Source organism: Antechinus flavipes, chromosome 2 (genome assembly GCF_016432865.1).
Source record: "Antechinus flavipes isolate AdamAnt ecotype Samford, QLD, Australia chromosome 2, AdamAnt_v2, whole genome shotgun sequence".
Lineage (NCBI taxonomy): Eukaryota > Metazoa > Chordata > Mammalia > Dasyuromorphia > Dasyuridae > Antechinus > Antechinus flavipes.
Window position 1 is genome coordinate 631,876,992 of NC_067399.1, and position 16,388 is coordinate 631,893,379.

The following is a 16,388-nucleotide window of genomic DNA, read 5'->3' on the forward strand; positions in this document are numbered from 1 at the left end:
CTGAAATTTTATTCTATTTAGCAAGTGCAATAACTTTAATGAAATTTGCTTCAATGTTCTGAGTTGTTTGTAGAGTTGACTAATGTATGAGGTTCAAAAAAAAATGGTGCCTTTCTGAAAGGGAGGGTCCCATCTATCTATTATAGCCCTGTAGGGATGTAAAAAGCCAGCTTTGGATTTATGATATTTATATTGATTTTTAATAAGGCCAACATAATGACAAGTAAGGTGGTATTAAGCATCATAGATATATGTGTGAAATTACTTTTTTTCCTTCATTTTAAAATATACATTAAAATGTTAAAGTTAACAAGACAGATAGTTTATTCTTTTTCATAGCTAAACTTCCATTTGGATCACTGGCCTTAATGAGTCTGGCTTGCAGACACTTATAGGAAAGCAGCAAAGTTGGTCACAGTTGGAAAGTTGTGACATTCTTTTCTCGAGGCAAATTTTCAAACTGTCTGAAAAATGACTTCTTATGTTTTGCATGACTTCACTTGTATGTTCAATGTCATACTTCTCAAGGGCTGGAGGAGGGACAGAAGGCAGGAAGAGGATTTGTAACTCAAAATTTTTTTAAATAAATGTTTAAAAAAATTTTAATATATGTGATAAGTAATTAACTGTGTGTGTGTGTGTGTGTGTGTGTGTGTGTGTGTGTGTGTGTGTGGTTTTTTTTAAAAAGGAAAATGGCATTTCTGGTAACACAGCCAGACCATTTCTTAAGTTCCTACTCTTATATAAAGCTTTGTGCTTATAAAACAGGGTAGTGTGGTTTTATGTTCATAGGTTTGCTTGAAAGAAAGGAAATTTGTTTTAATTAATGTGACCTGCCTAAGTCAATATGTTAAAGCTCTGTGGTTTTTAAATTAGTTAAGGCTACTCCTACCAGTTCAGATCGCAGCTCCTCCATCATCATGTAGTTCACACAGTAATGAAACTTTACAAGCTGAAGTCATTTGGTCCTCACTCAAGGAACCTGTCTGGTAGCCTCAGTAGTACCTGCCAGAACTATTATTCCTCAGGTGTAAACTCTGAGACCTCAGGATCCCCTCTGCATGTCAGAAAACTACTGGAGAAGGACTGAAAAAAGGGTGGTTCTCCATTGGTTTTGGAAACCACTTTGTAGTAAAAACATTGTCTCAAGTCTTGTCTTTTTAAATTTCTAACTACATAGTATATATCAAAGTGAAATTGAAAAAAAAGTTTTCTGGAGTCATGGAAAACATGTTATCAATAGGTGTTATTCACACTAATTTTTTTCTTTTCTTTTCTTTTCTTTTTTTTTTTTTTTTTTTTTTTGGGATTTTTCAGGAAATAAAAAAATTTATCAAAGGCGTTTCCGAGAAGATCAAGAAAACCAGAGATAAATATGGCATCAATGATAACGGAACGACAGAGGTAATATCCTGTCAGCATAGTTCACTATATCATTTTTAAATGGGTTGTACCTATTTCATATTCTCTTTTCAATCTGTATTCTTTTCAGCCACGAGTATTGTACCAGTTGGATCGGATCACTCCAACCCAAGTAGAAAAATTTCTTGAGACCTGTAGGGACAAGTACATGAGGTAGGAAGATGGAGCTGTCTTGAGATTGGAAAGAATAAACTTAGAAGCATCTTAATGTCCATTGAAAGTTTTTGTTGCCAATGTGAAATTCTTTGTCACTGATGACCCTCATAGTCTCAGAGTTGGAAAAAGGGCCCTACCTTGGAGGCTGTTTAGTCCAGTCTTGTATTTAAGCTGAGAATCCATCAAGATAAACATGTATGATTTTCTAAGTCTCTCTGCAGAAACCTACAGGGGAGCAGCCTCTACTTTTAGCTGAGCTTGACATCCTAGATGGTGATTCAGCCAAAGGTTGGAGGGAAACTAGAAGGGAAGAATGTCCTGAGAAGCTTTGGAGGATGAGGGGAGGTTAGCAGTATCCAGAGCAACAGAGGCAGTGGCAAGGAGGAGTTCTGAGATGATACCCCATCTTTGGCAATTCAAATGTGGCTGGTAGCAACACATTAAATTTATGGAGCCCTTGCTTAAAGGCAGACTCCTCTCCAAAGTAGCTCCCTACTCCTGGGGGCTGGAAGTCTTGAGAGGACCCTCCTACATTGCTCAGAGTTCTGGCCTCCAAGCAAAGAGCAAGTGGTTCGAATCCTCCATGGGAGGGTTTTTGGAAGGACTTAAAGATGGTAGCTCCTGACCCCTCTCCCCTGGGATCAAACACACACACCCTTCACTTCCTTCTACCAGCACAGCTCCTCACGCCCTGGTCTCTGCTCCTCATTTGGTGGCCTGGCAGAGGGGGCCTTCTGGCTCTCCCTCTCGGCCTCCAACTCTGAATTTCTGGCTTCCTTTTTTTCGGAATTCTTTGTGTCTTTTTTTTTTTTTTAATGACATAAGAATATTTCATAATTTCCTTTAATTCCATTACCACCATTTTTTCAGCCATTCCCTGGAATAGGTGGGGAGGAAGATAGAGAAGTGCCCCCTCTCTGGGGGCTTGGGGTTCTTTTCCACCCTGAGAGGACAGAGAGGTGTTGATTCATGCTCTGTTCACCAGCAGCTTTCTCCAAAGGACTTGTCAGCCACGGAGGCTCTTCCCATGGCTCAAGGCCCATTTGCCTTTCACCTGCCCCCGATGATGGGTTTCCGCATTAGTTTCAGAACTAGTGTAGAAAGGTGTCGTTCCCCCCATTATTCCGGGCCCTCTGCTGCCTCCTTCCTGCCTCCTTCGTGTGTCTGAGGCCGGCAGACTCTCCTGGGAGGCCTTAGAGCTGCCTTTGCTTGAACAACATTCTGCCTTTTCCCAGGGCACAGATGGAGCCCGGCTCTGCGGTGGGCGCGCTCTGTGCTCAGAGCATTGGCGAGCCTGGCACCCAGATGACGCTGAAGACCTTCCACTTTGCAGGGGTGGCCTCCATGAACATCACTCTGGGCGTGCCCCGCATCAAAGAAATCATCAATGCCTCCAAAGCCATCAGGTGCCTCGCGTGTTTCTGTGCTTCACCCACACTTTCGCTCATTCAGCTAAAAAGGATGAGTCCATGTGCCCTCATCCCCAGCGTCCATGGAAACCAGGGAATGGGAATCCATGGCGCTTCTGGGGGGGACGGCACCTCCCTTCTGGGTGTCAGGGAACTGCTGGGCCCTGGGAAGGCCTGTCTGCCCTGGACGCGGCCCTTCCCTGGAGGCCTGGCGGGCACACTGAGCCTCCCAGGATCCGTCTTTGGCCTATCCCAGCAGAGTCCAGGCCGCCGCCCTCACCCGTAGTGCTCACACTTTCTTGGTCCGGGAGCAGGACTGGCTGCTCATGGCTCCCCGAATACTCACCAGCTGTGTGACCCTGGGCCTCGGGCTTTTCATCTGGAAAATGAACAGATTGTGCCCCACTGTCCCTAAGGGGCACTTGTGAGCCTGTGATCAACTGCCAGTCGCCAGTGGTGTCAGAACACAGTAGATCAAAGCACGGTAGCCCAGGAGTGCACCTCAAGGGGCCTTGTTCCTGAGGGAGTCTTCATTTGCTCACTTGTTACCCGCTTGGTGAAAAGGGAGCTGGGCCCGTGTAAGAGCCAGGGTTCGCCAGGGCCAGCGGGCCCAGAGAGGAGAGGCGGGCTCTCCGACAGATCTCCCCTGTGCGTCCTCTCCGCCAGCCTGATGCCGCTCCTGACGGAGGAGGGCCGGGAGGGAGGGAGGCTCCCGTCTCTTCAGCTGTCCGTAGCCGGGGGATCTCCAGAGGCTGAGGCAGGGAAAGCAGAGCCAGCGCTTTCTCCCCCAACGATCTTGTTCTGCCCTTCTCTAGCACCCCCATTATCACGGCCCAGCTGGACAAGGACGATGACGCCGACTACGCCCGCCTCGTGAAAGGTCGCATTGAGAAAACTCTCTTGGGAGAGGTAAGGAGTTCTGTGGTGCTGGGGCCGAGCCCTCCGCGCTGCCGGACGGTGCCGGGGCGGCTTACGGAGGGCTGCGGGGCAGGGCTAACGCCGCGCTCTTTGGTGCCGCAGATTTCTGAGTACATCGAAGAGGTCTTTCTCCCGGACGATTGCTTCATTCTCGTCAAGCTCTCATTGGAACGGATCAGGCTTCTGAGGCTGGAAGTAAGTGCTCATGGAAGGGCGTTCGGAGCCCCTGCCGGGGGCGGGGGGATGGGGGGCGGGAGTCGAGAGCTGCCTGCGGGTAGAGCCGGTCTGGAGAGGCCGGCGTCTGAGCGCTTCTCCCCGGAGGTGGCTCCCTCGCTTCCTTTCCGCACACGCTGCGATCACGTGTCCCGGGCAAGGCAGCCTTGGCTTTCTTATCTGCAGAATAGGGCTGGTAAAACTCAGAGTGCCGGCCGGCGGCGTCCAGTCGTGAGTTTTTAATCTTCTTAGGATAACGTCCTTTAGCTTCAAGCCTGTTCGTGATAAATCAGAGGAAGAACGAAGCGGCTCTGAGTAAGTCAGAAGGCTGCTTCCCTAACAGGACATACTCGGAAAGTCAGACATCTTGTCTTACCTTGCAATGAAATGGATTTTCTATCTTCCCATTCTCTTATTCTGAGCATGTCGTAGTCCTGAAAACAGCAAACTGATGCTGCTGCTGGTGGTGATGGAGAAGTTCTCGGAGACCTCTCTCTGCCCCGTGTCTCCTTGCAGCCGCCTTCTTCCCTCTCTACCATCCACTCCCGAGTCCTCCCCGTTTTGATCCATTGGCCCCAGGTCACTCTCCCTCCTTCTCAAGGAGTCATTTTGTGGTTCGTAGTCTTTTTACTGGGCTCAGCCCCTGCCTCAGTTCTTAGGCCTGGATGGTTTCCCTGCAGATACCGCACCTCCCTTCAGCCTGACTTGTTCACCACAGGAGGGTTGCGGCCGCTGTCCTGCCTTCAGCCCTAAGTTACTCTCCCATCGTTCTTCCCCTCTGTCATGTATCTCACCGAATCAGGGCTAGAAGAGAGGGACCTTCAAGGTCACCGACTCTGACACAAAATGCAGTTTGCAGTGAGGCAGCTCAGAGCTTGCGGCTCCCTAAGGCCACCCAGCTTCATTCCTGGGGCCACTTTGCTATTCGGTTTGAGAAGAACACGTGAGGGGCAGTAGTTGGTAATGGATAGAGTCCCCACCTCCACAAAACCCATCTGTCTTTTCCTGCCTCTTCTCCCCCCACCCCGTGTGACCACTGAGCTTCCCCGCTCTGCCCTCCTCTGCTGCCTTCCCCTCCTGTTCTCAGCCCCTCAGCTCTCCTTCAGCCTTCAATCTTCACCTTCCCCCTGACATTACCTTTTTTGGTGAAAAACACTGGAAAGGAAGCCCCGTCCTTTCTGCCTGCCCTTCATCTGCCCCTTTCTCTTCAGGTTGGACTTGCTGCTCCAACCTGTCCAAGACCACCTGCAGTCTCCCGATAGCTCCTCCCATGACTGCGCTGCTTGGCCCCTCTGTGGCCTCCCTCCCTGCACATTGTCTTTCTGAATTCCTCTCTCCCTCTCCATTTAATCCCCATCTTCCTGTGTCCTTCCCTGTGGGTGGCTGTGGCTCTGGCTCCTTTTGTCTTCTCCCTTGGTTTCAAGTGTGACGTCTGCAGGTGACTCCTGCTCTAACCCTCTCCCCAGAATTCCAGCCTGTATGTCCCACAGCCACCTAGATTTGACTCGTCTGAAATCCATCCACAAGCCTTTATTAATAATTATACCAGCCATTGTGCTGATGCAAAGACAAAGATCGTCTCTGTTCTTGGGGAATTTTACGTCTTAACAGGAGAGACATCAAGGACAGCTCTGAGTTTATAGAGATTAAATTCAAATCTAAGTTAGGGAGGAAGGACACTTGCAGATGGGGAGTTGAGGACAAAGGGTGGGCCTTGAGCTCCATCTGAAAGGAAGAGAGGCATTCTGAGGGGCAGAGGGGAGGAATAAATCCATTCTGAGTAGAGGACACAGCAAGAGACAAATGCCAGTGTGAGGAGCAGGAAGAAGGGCAACTAGGCCGGACAGGGAAGGGCAGTGAGGCTGGGAGGCGAGATTGGGACCAGGCCTAACAGGAGTAGACGGTTTGTTCTAGAGGCCCCAGGGAGAGTAGGAAACTGCTAGGAGCCTCCTCACTTAGGGCCAGTGTCCGGAGTGGTCTGGAGGAGAGACAACTGGGCACCTGGTTCTCCTATGAGCCATAAGGGCCCCTCAGAGCACTCCATTCTCCTCAGCAGCCGGGTCTACAGCCTTACAGGGCTCCTTCAGTTCTTTCCCTTGCTTGTTCCCCCACCGGTCAGCTGCCAAATTGTTTCTCCTCTGCCTGTTCTAGCATCTCCCATATCTGTCCATGTCCTTCATGTCACTCGGGGCCTCGGCTAGTGCAGCAGGCTCAGAACTACCGTCGATCCCGTCTTTGCCATTTCTTGTTCAGACTCGGGCTCATCCTGTGACTCCCCAACTCAGAAACTGAGCAATCCCTACTGCCTGCAGAATGAAGTACCAGCTCCTTACCGCGACATAAGGCATTCTGCAACCCTGTTTCTTCTTCTTTTGCCTCTTCATCAAGGCTGCATTCCAGTCTCACTGTACTGCTAGCTCTCAGCTGCCTCTGAGCTCTGGGCTCAAAAACCCCAGCTCCTTTCTTGGGGAAAGCTCAGTTACCACCTCCCCCGCTGTTAATGCCGTCTCCCTCCTTAATTATACTGGTGCATCACTTACTTGCATAGATGCCTTGGCCAGAGAATGTAAGGTTCTTAAGGCCAAAGACAATCTTATTTTTGCTTTTCTGTTCTCATCATATGACACAGAACCTTGCCAGGAGTAAGGAGGGATACTAGACCTAGATTTCAGCACCAAAAAGGAAATCCTCTTGTTTCTGCTTCCCAAAGAGGAGGGTCTGAGGTCACAGGTCAGAATTGGGACCTGAACCCTTCAAAACTTCTTGGTTTGGGACAGCATCCTTCTATCGGCTACCCTATTAGGTAGCAAATTTTTAATTAATATTGTTGAATGTTTAATAGGAGCCAGTTATCCACTTTCTGAATTATCCAGGCTCTTTGCTTCTTTATTTTTCTTTTTGCTTGCCTTGTTCTTTTACTAGACAGAATAGGGAAAGGAAATAAATGTCATTTTGACAGTGTGATTCTTAGCGACTCCAAGATACAGCACATGAAAAGGAAGAGGTTAACCTCTTGGGTCAAATGGAGTGGGGGGATTTCTCGGGCTTATATTTTAAGTAATTAGCAATTTGCACTGATAATTTCATGGGCTGTTATGGGACAGTTGAGCTAAGGGAGTAGAGCCCATTTGCCTCTTGGTATGAAGGCTGCTGTTAGGCCCTAGTGCTATTCAGTTCTGTGTTGTGTCATAGGTGAATGCTGAAACTGTGCGATACTCCATTTGTACATCCAAGCTGCGAGTGAAGCCCGGAGATGTAGCTGTTCATGGGGAGGCCGTGCTCTGTGTCACCCCGAGAGAGAATAGCAAGAGCTCAATGTACTACGTGCTGCAGTTCCTGAAGGAAGACCTGCCCAAGGTGGGGTCCTGCACAAGCCCTTCCCTTGCCCCGTGGGGGTCTCTGCCAGACATGTTCTAGAGCTGGCAGCCTGAACCGCATGTCGGCCCCTTCTTCTGTCTGCCCGCAGGTTGTGGTACAAGGCATCCCCGAGGTGGCCAGAGCCGTGATTCATATTGATGAGCAGAGTGGAAAGGAGAAGTACAAGCTGCTGGTGGAAGGAGACAACCTCAGGGCCGTCATGGCGACTCATGGTGTCCAAGGCACCAAGACGACTTCCAATAACACATATGAGGTAATGCGGCTCCTGAGGCTTCCCTTCTGCCGCCCCCACCCTCCGTCAGAGGGGGTCCCGCACATGCTCTTCACGGAAGCTCACAGGCCTTCTCAGCTTCTTAGCCATCTGTGCACCTTTGGTACTTGGCAGTTTCTGTGCGCTTCCTCATGCAGGTGCTGCCTCCAGCGCCTCGTGTCCCATCCTCCTCATTGCTCCTATCTGTGTCATCCTGCGACCTTCTGCGTGCTAGGGCCTGCGCTGTCTGCACTGGTTATTCTTAGTTGCTGCAATTAGGTCATCAGTCAAAGCACAAAGTGTTTATTTTTAAATCGGGCCACAATTTAGCCAGACCATTTGAGGTCCGGTCGCCACATAGAATTTTAGGATTTTGATCTGGAGTTTAGGAAGGGGCAGTGACAAGCTAGAATTTGTTCATGGGAAACAGTGACGTGGGGAATTAGAAGCCAGTCACTTGAAGACTAGTCATAGGACATAAGACAGACTTGATTGCAGGCACTAGAAAGCATCTTCCAGTATTTGAAAGGCTGTCACATGAAAGAGGTGTTAGAATTTTGCCGGGTCTCAGAAAGATGAACCAAGCCAGGAGAAGCAGAGACGGCAGAAGGGCGGCCTCTGCTTTGTTTCCTGAAAGTCAGTACAAATGCAACACACACGATGATGTGAGGGGGTGAGTTCCCATCACGAGGAATGACTCGGTAGGAGCTTCTTCCCCGAGCTTACAGAGGTGAAACATGCTTTGAGATAGGGTTGAACTAGGCGATCACTAAGCTTCTGTTCCGAAGCACAGTCAGTGTACAGAGAGGGCCTCACAGCCTTTCCCTCTCTTTAACCTCCTTAGGTAGAGAAAACCCTGGGCATTGAAGCTGCACGGTCAACTATCATTAATGAGATCCAATACACCATGATCAACCACGGCATGAGCATCGACAGGAGACACGTCATGCTGCTTTCAGACCTCATGACGTACAAGGTTTGTAAAAGAGCTTTTGGTCAGCTGTCTCCTATGGACAAAGGCCTGGGGAAGCGGGGAGAGGGGGGATTCACATATCACCCTGTGGAGCCTTGAGATTGCGGTATCACTTCCACCTGGAAACCAAAGGTCACCTCCATTAGCACATCTCAAGTCATGTTTCTTCGATGTGATGGCACAGCTTTAGAGCTCCAGAGGAAGAGTGAATTGTGGAACTGAGAGGAAACAGTATGTGTATTTTCTGGTAGTCTGTTACAATCTTAAGGACAGGAACTGGGTGGTTTTTCTCTTTGTATCCTGTGCCTCATCTAGCCAAGACCATGTGCTTGTGTTGAACCTAATTGGTTTAAAAGATGCTGGGTTGCTGGACCTCCCTGTGTTTTGATGAATGCCCTGTGGGCCTGCTCTTTAACACGGTCTTTGCAGAAGATTCTGCCTTGAAAACTTGGTGATGCTGACTGTGGGCAGAACTTGGCCACGTTTGGTGAATGAACGCGCAGCCATTGTTGTGTCATTAAGGAACTTTTTGCACAAATTAGAAACTTTACACTGACATCAAGTAAAAAAAAGACATCTTAGGTTGAGGCTGTAAATTTGTTTCCAAGTTTCTCCTGACTGACCATTGCTGTTTTTTGCTGTATTGGCGCTAGTGAAGAGATGGTTTGTGGGTTGTGGAGGTAGGGAGATACATGTGGGAGTAGGGGGTGGTGGGGACATATGGGAGTGGGGTGTGGAGTGAAAATCCTGGGGCTCTGATTCCCGCCTCCTGTCCTGTAGGGTGAAGTTCTGGGCATCACTAGGTTTGGCCTGGCCAAGATGAAGGAAAGTGTGCTGATGCTGGCTTCCTTTGAAAAGACAGCTGACCATCTCTTCGATGCGGCCTACTTTGGGCAGAAGGATTCCGTGTGTGGTAGGTGGAAGCTCCATGAGGAGCTCTCTTTTCTGATGTTCTCCATGTCAGCTGGGACTTGTCAGTCACCTCATAAACCCAGGGAAGAAATTGTTAAAAGACCAGAGCCTCAGACCTTGATGTTGGGCCCCAAAGCCTGATTGGTTTCCCACCTCTACCCTTTTGTCTTTGAATATGAGTGAAGTTGGCAAAGGGGACAGCTGGGTGGGGCAGTGGTCAGAGCACTGGGCCTGCGATGAGGAAGCCGAGTTCAGATGGGGCCTCAGGCACTGACTGGCTCCGGTGATCCTGGCTAAGTCTCTTAAGCTCTGGTTACTTTAATCCACTGGAGAAAAAAATGGCAGTCCACTCCCGCATCTTTGCCAAGAAACCCCATGGACAGCATTGACGTGCTATGTTCCATAGGGTCACAAAGAGTCATCCACAACTGAACAACAAGAGCCAGGAAAAATGACTTATTTATTGAAAAGTTGTTGGAGTCTGTGCTTCAATGGAACTGAGGCCAGACAGAAGAAAGCAGGCAATAGGCTTACAGAAGTGTAAAATGATAACTCAGAGCAGTTACACTGGACTCACAGTGTGAGACCCTCCAGATTAATTGGTTTGGGGGAGAGACCAAGAAAGAACCCTTTGGCATCTCTGCCTGCGGGCTTTCTCTGGATTGGTTTTTAAGGAAACCAGAGATCATGAATTCAGAATAATATCATATTCCCTCCTTTGTAACAGCTGCTTATCTAAGTGTTATTGCAGTCAGCAAAATAGCCAGGTAACAAGTAGGATCAGAATTTTAAAATAACAAAACCAAGACAGAATGGCCAAACATTTTCCCCAGGTAGAGGATTTCATATTAGCAATGACAGTGCACAAGCCAACTTTTTAGTGTTTTGTGGACCAGATTTGTCCTTTCTTTGGTGAAGGAAGATCTCCTCTATCACCACTTGTCAGCAGCTGCTTTGCAATTTACAGTTTGAGATTCAGGGTCACCTGCCCAGCAGGTACCAGAGCCTGTTTCTCTGCCCAGCTTTAATTAGGAAAGTGTCCGTTGGGCTTGTCCTGAGGTGTTGGGCTCTTGGTAACTAAGGAGCAGGGCCCAGTAGGTCAGGTCCATATGCATCAAGAGCTTCAAGAGCCCCAAGTGCTTCTTTCCATCAAAGGGTCCTGGTTAAAACAGAAATGTACTACAAAGTGCATTGTCTCCTGATAGCATTTTTCAGATATTTTTGCAGCCTGGATTCAATGATCTCAAAAGCAGGAGCCCTGCTGATTGCCATTGGCCTGGCAGCCTCTCAAGGTGCCATCTAATCTGGACACAGATGGAAGAGCAGAACTTTCTGGTCTTTCTCAACTGCCAGCAAACAGCCAAGTCTATGGGGCAGAACCAGACTAACCCCGAAGGCACCCACGGTCATTTGAGCTCAAGCCCATCTTGAAGTGAGAGCAGGAGCAGAGCTGGAGCCTCTCCAAGGGGCTTGTTTACAAGTGGGGAGGGAAGAAATACTTCTTAACCTTTGGCTCCATTGAAGCATCTCAGTGACTGCTCACGAGGCCCCACAAAAAACTGGTCCAGGTTCCCATTTCATTTCTTAGAGCCCTAAACAAGAGAACAAGAGATATGGGTTCTGATCCCATCTCTATCAGCGTACCAGTCACCTTGAGCTGGTCACTGACATGGAAGGGCTGGAGGGGGTGGTTTCTGAGATCCTTTCCAAATCTGACATCTTGTAACTAGGATCCTGATTTTAAAAACAAAAATGTTGTTTTTATAGAGCTTGGTTTACCTACACATTCCTTTTTGGGAATGACCTAAAACATAAGGGGTGAGATCATTATTGAAACGTACCTCGAAAAGCTTTTTTAACCTCTCCCCTTGCTTGTTCCAGGTGTTTCTGAGTGCATTATCATGGGAATCCCAATGAACATTGGAACTGGGCTCTTCAAGCTGCTACATAAAGCTGACAGGGACCCGAACCCTCCCAAAAGGCCCCTCATCTTTGATACAAATGAATTTCACATTCCCCTTGTCACATAGCACACGTCAGAGGATGAAGCAGAGACAGTCCTAATCTTGAGCTCCCTTTCTGTGCCAGCCTATGCAGAAAGGAGGAGACTCGGGGGGCTGTTGCTGTGTTAACAGTGTTGTCCCCCCAGAGCCGAGCAGAGCCCCCCGATGCCAGCGTTCGCAGGATGTGCGTCCCAAGGAGCAGCACCTGCCTCACCCTGGATTTGGGGAGATCATCTGGGGGACTGAAACACGCCAGCGTTTCTCGGGACTCGTGACCTGGAAATTTGCTGCTCTGAAGAACACCCTGTTTGGAATACCTCAACACCGAGTTCCCTCCCAGCCGGATCCTAGCAGATGCTTGCCATAAAGTGTGTCGATCTTGTGGGAGGACTCCTGCTGGACACGCCCCTGCTCTAGTGCTCTCTAGTTCTCAGCCCCTCCGGTGGCTCAAAGCGTCTTCCCTGCCGGAAGGGCCCAGCTCCCGCCTTTTGTTTGTCTTTGGATGCAGGGATTTCCTGATGTGATGTGCTTGGGTAAAAGTGATTATTACTGTTATTTATTTATTTGGTTTAGAAAGTTTGATGTTTTTGGTTTGGTTTTGAGCACAAGAAACTACAAAACCAGCATTGAAGTAGCACTGGGAAAACTCCCATGGAAGCCTGTAGTCCCTCTTGGGAACTGCTTGCCACCCCGACAGAACCTGGGCCACTCTCCCCCTTCTCTCACCTGCCCCTGCCCCTGACCACAAGGCAGTTTAAGAGGCAGCATTCGTGTTCTCCTTGGAGCATGCTGCCCCTTTATAATCCAAGAAAGGTTTCCAGGCTCCCAGGATCCAGCCTCTCTACTGGGGCCCCTTGTGAAGCAGGGGCAGAAGCCAGGGCCCGGGGTGAGCAGGGCCATCGCTGGCTTCCCTGCTCTCTGAGCTCTTAGAAGGCCAAAGGAAGCCATCGATCCAAGACCAGCTGCTAGAAAGGAAAGGCCTGTAGCTGATGGGGGCGGAGGAAAACTCAGAGAGGAGACTCTGGTTGGTTGGTTTTCTTATAAAGAAACTTCCACTTCTTGGTATGAAAATGGCTAGCTTCACCAAGCTTGCCACTTAAGTGTTCTACAGTGAATTAAATGTTTAAACAGTAAAGGGTGTGCATGCATGTGTTTCTTGCCATGGAGATAGGCTCGTGTGTGTATGTATGCATAAAGAGCGTGGCTTGGTGGGGACGGGGCCGCTTTGCCGTCAGACCTGGGGCCCATAAAGCTGGGACCAAGGACACACTGCCTAACTCCCAGCGTCCCCGGGCAGCCGGCTGTGGCTGTCAATTCTGGGAGCATTGCCCCACCTGCATTAGAAGAAGGGGCTGCAGGGCTGACCAGAGCCCCCAAAACTGCAGCGGGAGGGTGGGTCCCGCGGGTCTGCAGGTGGAGGGCACAGGCCCACGGGTCTGCAGGGGGGAAGCCATGGGCTTTGGAGCCAGGCTCTGGCTTCGGCTCCCAGTCGTGAGGGAATCCCATGATTCCTCAGGCTGGACGTGTAAGGTCTCCTGGCTCTAACTCCTGCGATGCTTTGTGAGAGAACTGATCTTGTCTCCGAGAGGTCAGGGGGCCACCCCGAGAGGGGAGGGACGCGGGGCTGACCCGCCACACTTGGCAGCGTCCGGCCCCTCGTGGAGGGCTGGGGGCCTGGGTAAATGTACTGTTACAAGAAGTACACATCAGGCCTTTGTACCAGCGAAGCAGCAGGGTACCCCAGGAAACCCGTTCTTAATCATCTGCTTAGATCGCTGCACAATAACGGCATAATTGCTAGTGGGTTTTCAAGGCTTTTGAGGGGGTTTTGTGCAATATATGAAAGAAGGGTAAGTAGCCTGCCATCAAGAGGAGACTGGATTTTGCTCTGGGAGACAATGTGTTCTTTGTACAGAATTTGCTCATTAAGACTGGCAAAGAGCCAAGGAGAAGAAATGAAAAATGGAGACAGCGGCAGCCCAGCCCCTCCTCCCTAGAACCTTCCACGCGGGGCCCCTCCTTTGTTCATCCCTGAAGGGCTGTGTCCCTCACCCAGAAATGTTCCCCAAGGCTTGGGGCCTTCCCCGTGACTCGGTCTCGGCCCCATCCTTGAAGGCACCATCCAAGCCAGGGCAAGCAGGGAGTCCTCCCCAGGTGAGGGGGAAGGAGCCAAGATTGTCTGGAAGGAGCTGTCCTGTTCCCTCATTTAGATGCTAAGTGAGCTCAGGACTCGGAGGCCATGGGCGAACGGATAGAAAGGTAGAGGAAAACCTAGGAAACGCTCACAGAATTGTAAGACCCGGGGCCCAGAATTGAGTGTTTTGTGTGGGGGAGTTGTGGGAGATGTCAAGGTGGCTTAGTAGGAATTAAGACAACTAGATTTAAGAGGTGGAAGAAATGGATGTTCGAAATCCTCCAGTCCGGCTCTATTTTCCAAGCAAGGGAACTGATGCTCGTAGAGGCTGCATAACATGTGCAGATCACAGGGAGTAAGTGATCGCGCTGGGATCTGAAGGCAGTGAGTAATTTGATCTATCTAATTTTGGTTTCAGAAAAGGTAAACTAGAGTGTTGAGGATTTTTTTTTTTTTTTGGTTTGTTTGTTTTTGTTTCTGACCAGCAGTTCAGAACAATTTTTGATAAAGAAACTCAAATAATCTGCCTGCAATTACTGGGCCTGCATCTATTAATCTCAGAATTTTTGAACCTCACCTGACAGACGAGCAAAATTGAGAATTGGAGCCATTAAGAGATTTTCCCAAAGCTAGGTTGTGTGGGCAATGACATTTACCCATTTTCAAACCAGGACTTTCTATTGTTAAATTCACATCAAATGTGAATGCTTTTAACATTCAGCTCAGCTGTCCTTGCGAACTAAGATGGCATTAACCAAGTGTTAATTTGACTCCAAGATCAGCCAGTTGAGGTTGGGAGTATCCCGCACTTATTGAGCAACCCTACTCTCAAGGAAGTAAGGGATGGCCTTTAGTTGTATCTCAGAGGCTTATAACTTAAAAGGGGAAGGAAGATTATTTTGTTGCTCCATATTAGTCCATAAGGATCCAGCTCATCTGGTCTGCTTCTGGGCCAGCTCAGTTAGGGGCAGAAAATGCTTCAGGTCTCCATTAAATGTAGAGCTCCCAGAAATATGACTTAATGTGAAAATTAATGACGGCAGGGAAAGCGACCCCCTCAGAATGAACCAGCCTTGTTCTCCCTCTTGGGTGGGACACCTTTGAGGCCGGTGTATTGCGGGTATTCATAAATGTGGCAAAAGGTGGACATAAACAGACTGAAAAATCAATCTTTCCTTTTCCTGTTTGCTGTAGAAAGAGACATTTCCTGGGATGTGTTAATTGTGAGCAATACGGTGACTTTCCAGTGGAAGCAGGGCAGGTATTTTAGATTTTGTTCTCAGGGTTCAGAGCTGTTAGACTACTGTAACTGTAATAAATGAATGTAGTCTAGGCAGTGATAGAAACCAATGTATGATATGGAATTCTCAATTCAGGAAATTATTCCTATTGCCCTGCTTGAACACAAAAGGAAAACTAGAAAGCATGGACAGAATGACATGTAGCTTCTCATCAGTCCCACTCAGAAGACTGGGAATTAGGGAATGTGATGGGCCTTGACTACCAAAGGGCTGCTAGCCCTGCCTTCTTGCTCCCCCTTTCTTGCCCTAAAGCACCACCCTAATTTAACAATAGAAAGTCCTGGTTTGAAAATGGGTAAATGTCATTGCCCACACAACCTAGCTTTGGGAAAATCTCTTAATGGCTCCAATTCTCAATTTTGCTCGTCTGTCAGGTGAGGTTCAAAAATTCTGAGATTAATAGATGCAGGCCCAGTAATTGCAGGCAGATTATTTGAGTTTCTTTATCAAAAATTGTTCTGAACTGCTGGTCAGAAACAAAAACAAACAAACCAAAAAAAAAAAAAAATCCTCAACACTCTAGTTTACCTTTTCTGAAACCAAAATTAGATAGATCAAATTACAATGAGCCACCGGAGAGCTTTTATGTATATGTTGAGTTTTTTGGACAGAAAAGTGTTTTTGGTTTTATTTTTTTTCTCCCAGATGTGACAATGGTGGAAATTGACTGGAACATTTGCTTTTCTGCAGCCTTAGGTCAGAATTAAATGTGTATTATATTTCATATATTCCAAACTGGAGGACAAATGGTAAGTTTAACATTTCTGGAATTATTTAAAGGGGAAAAATGCATCAAATTCCATCTCATCCATTAAAGTATATTTATCCTTAAGAAATGATTCTTTACTCAGTCCTTTGCCCTTTCAATATCTTTTTGTACAAGTGAATTAAAAGTAGTTATTTGTTTTCAATTATGCTCTACTGCTTTATTAAGCTCTAGGGGGTTGGAAGTGGGGAAGGATCATGTAGAATCTTTGAATATAAATTGTCAGGGTTAAAATTATGGTGCTCTGCTTCTATTTTAGGTTTGTTTCCGTATTTCCATTGATTTATTTCTGATTGAACTTGGCATTTCATAAAGATTATTTTTATTTATGAGTGCCTCCCACTTTGCTCTTTAATACTATTAAAAATCAAAGGGGAAAACAATTATGGTCCTTTACACAGCTTTTTTCCCCCCAATTAACAAAAATAGATTTTTCTCTTCCTCCAACCTCCACAGAGGAAACACAATCTTTGTAACAAATATGCATAGCTAAGCAAAAATAAGGTCCTGCTTTGGCCACATCCCATTCCTTGATAGGAACCATATTGCTCTG

General features: G+C 47.9%; 1 protein-coding gene across 1 annotated transcript in view; it reads left to right on the plus strand.

Annotated features, from left to right (window-relative positions):
* POLR3A (RNA polymerase III subunit A) overlaps nucleotides 1-12,769 on the plus strand; it is a 42,315-nt gene extending 29,546 nt beyond the window's left edge. The window contains exons 22-31 of the mRNA XM_051982021.1: nucleotides 1,318-1,404; nucleotides 1,493-1,575; nucleotides 2,814-2,984; nucleotides 3,803-3,896; nucleotides 4,008-4,100; nucleotides 7,311-7,475; nucleotides 7,585-7,749; nucleotides 8,591-8,722; nucleotides 9,500-9,632; nucleotides 11,513-12,769. Coding sequence (XP_051837981.1) covers nucleotides 1,318-1,404; nucleotides 1,493-1,575; nucleotides 2,814-2,984; nucleotides 3,803-3,896; nucleotides 4,008-4,100; nucleotides 7,311-7,475; nucleotides 7,585-7,749; nucleotides 8,591-8,722; nucleotides 9,500-9,632; nucleotides 11,513-11,661 — 1,272 coding nt within the window. The 3' untranslated portion in view covers nucleotides 11,662-12,769. The remainder of the gene's footprint in view (nucleotides 1-1,317; nucleotides 1,405-1,492; nucleotides 1,576-2,813; nucleotides 2,985-3,802; nucleotides 3,897-4,007; nucleotides 4,101-7,310; nucleotides 7,476-7,584; nucleotides 7,750-8,590; nucleotides 8,723-9,499; nucleotides 9,633-11,512) is intronic.
* Nucleotides 12,770-16,388: the final 3,619 nt, after the last annotated feature.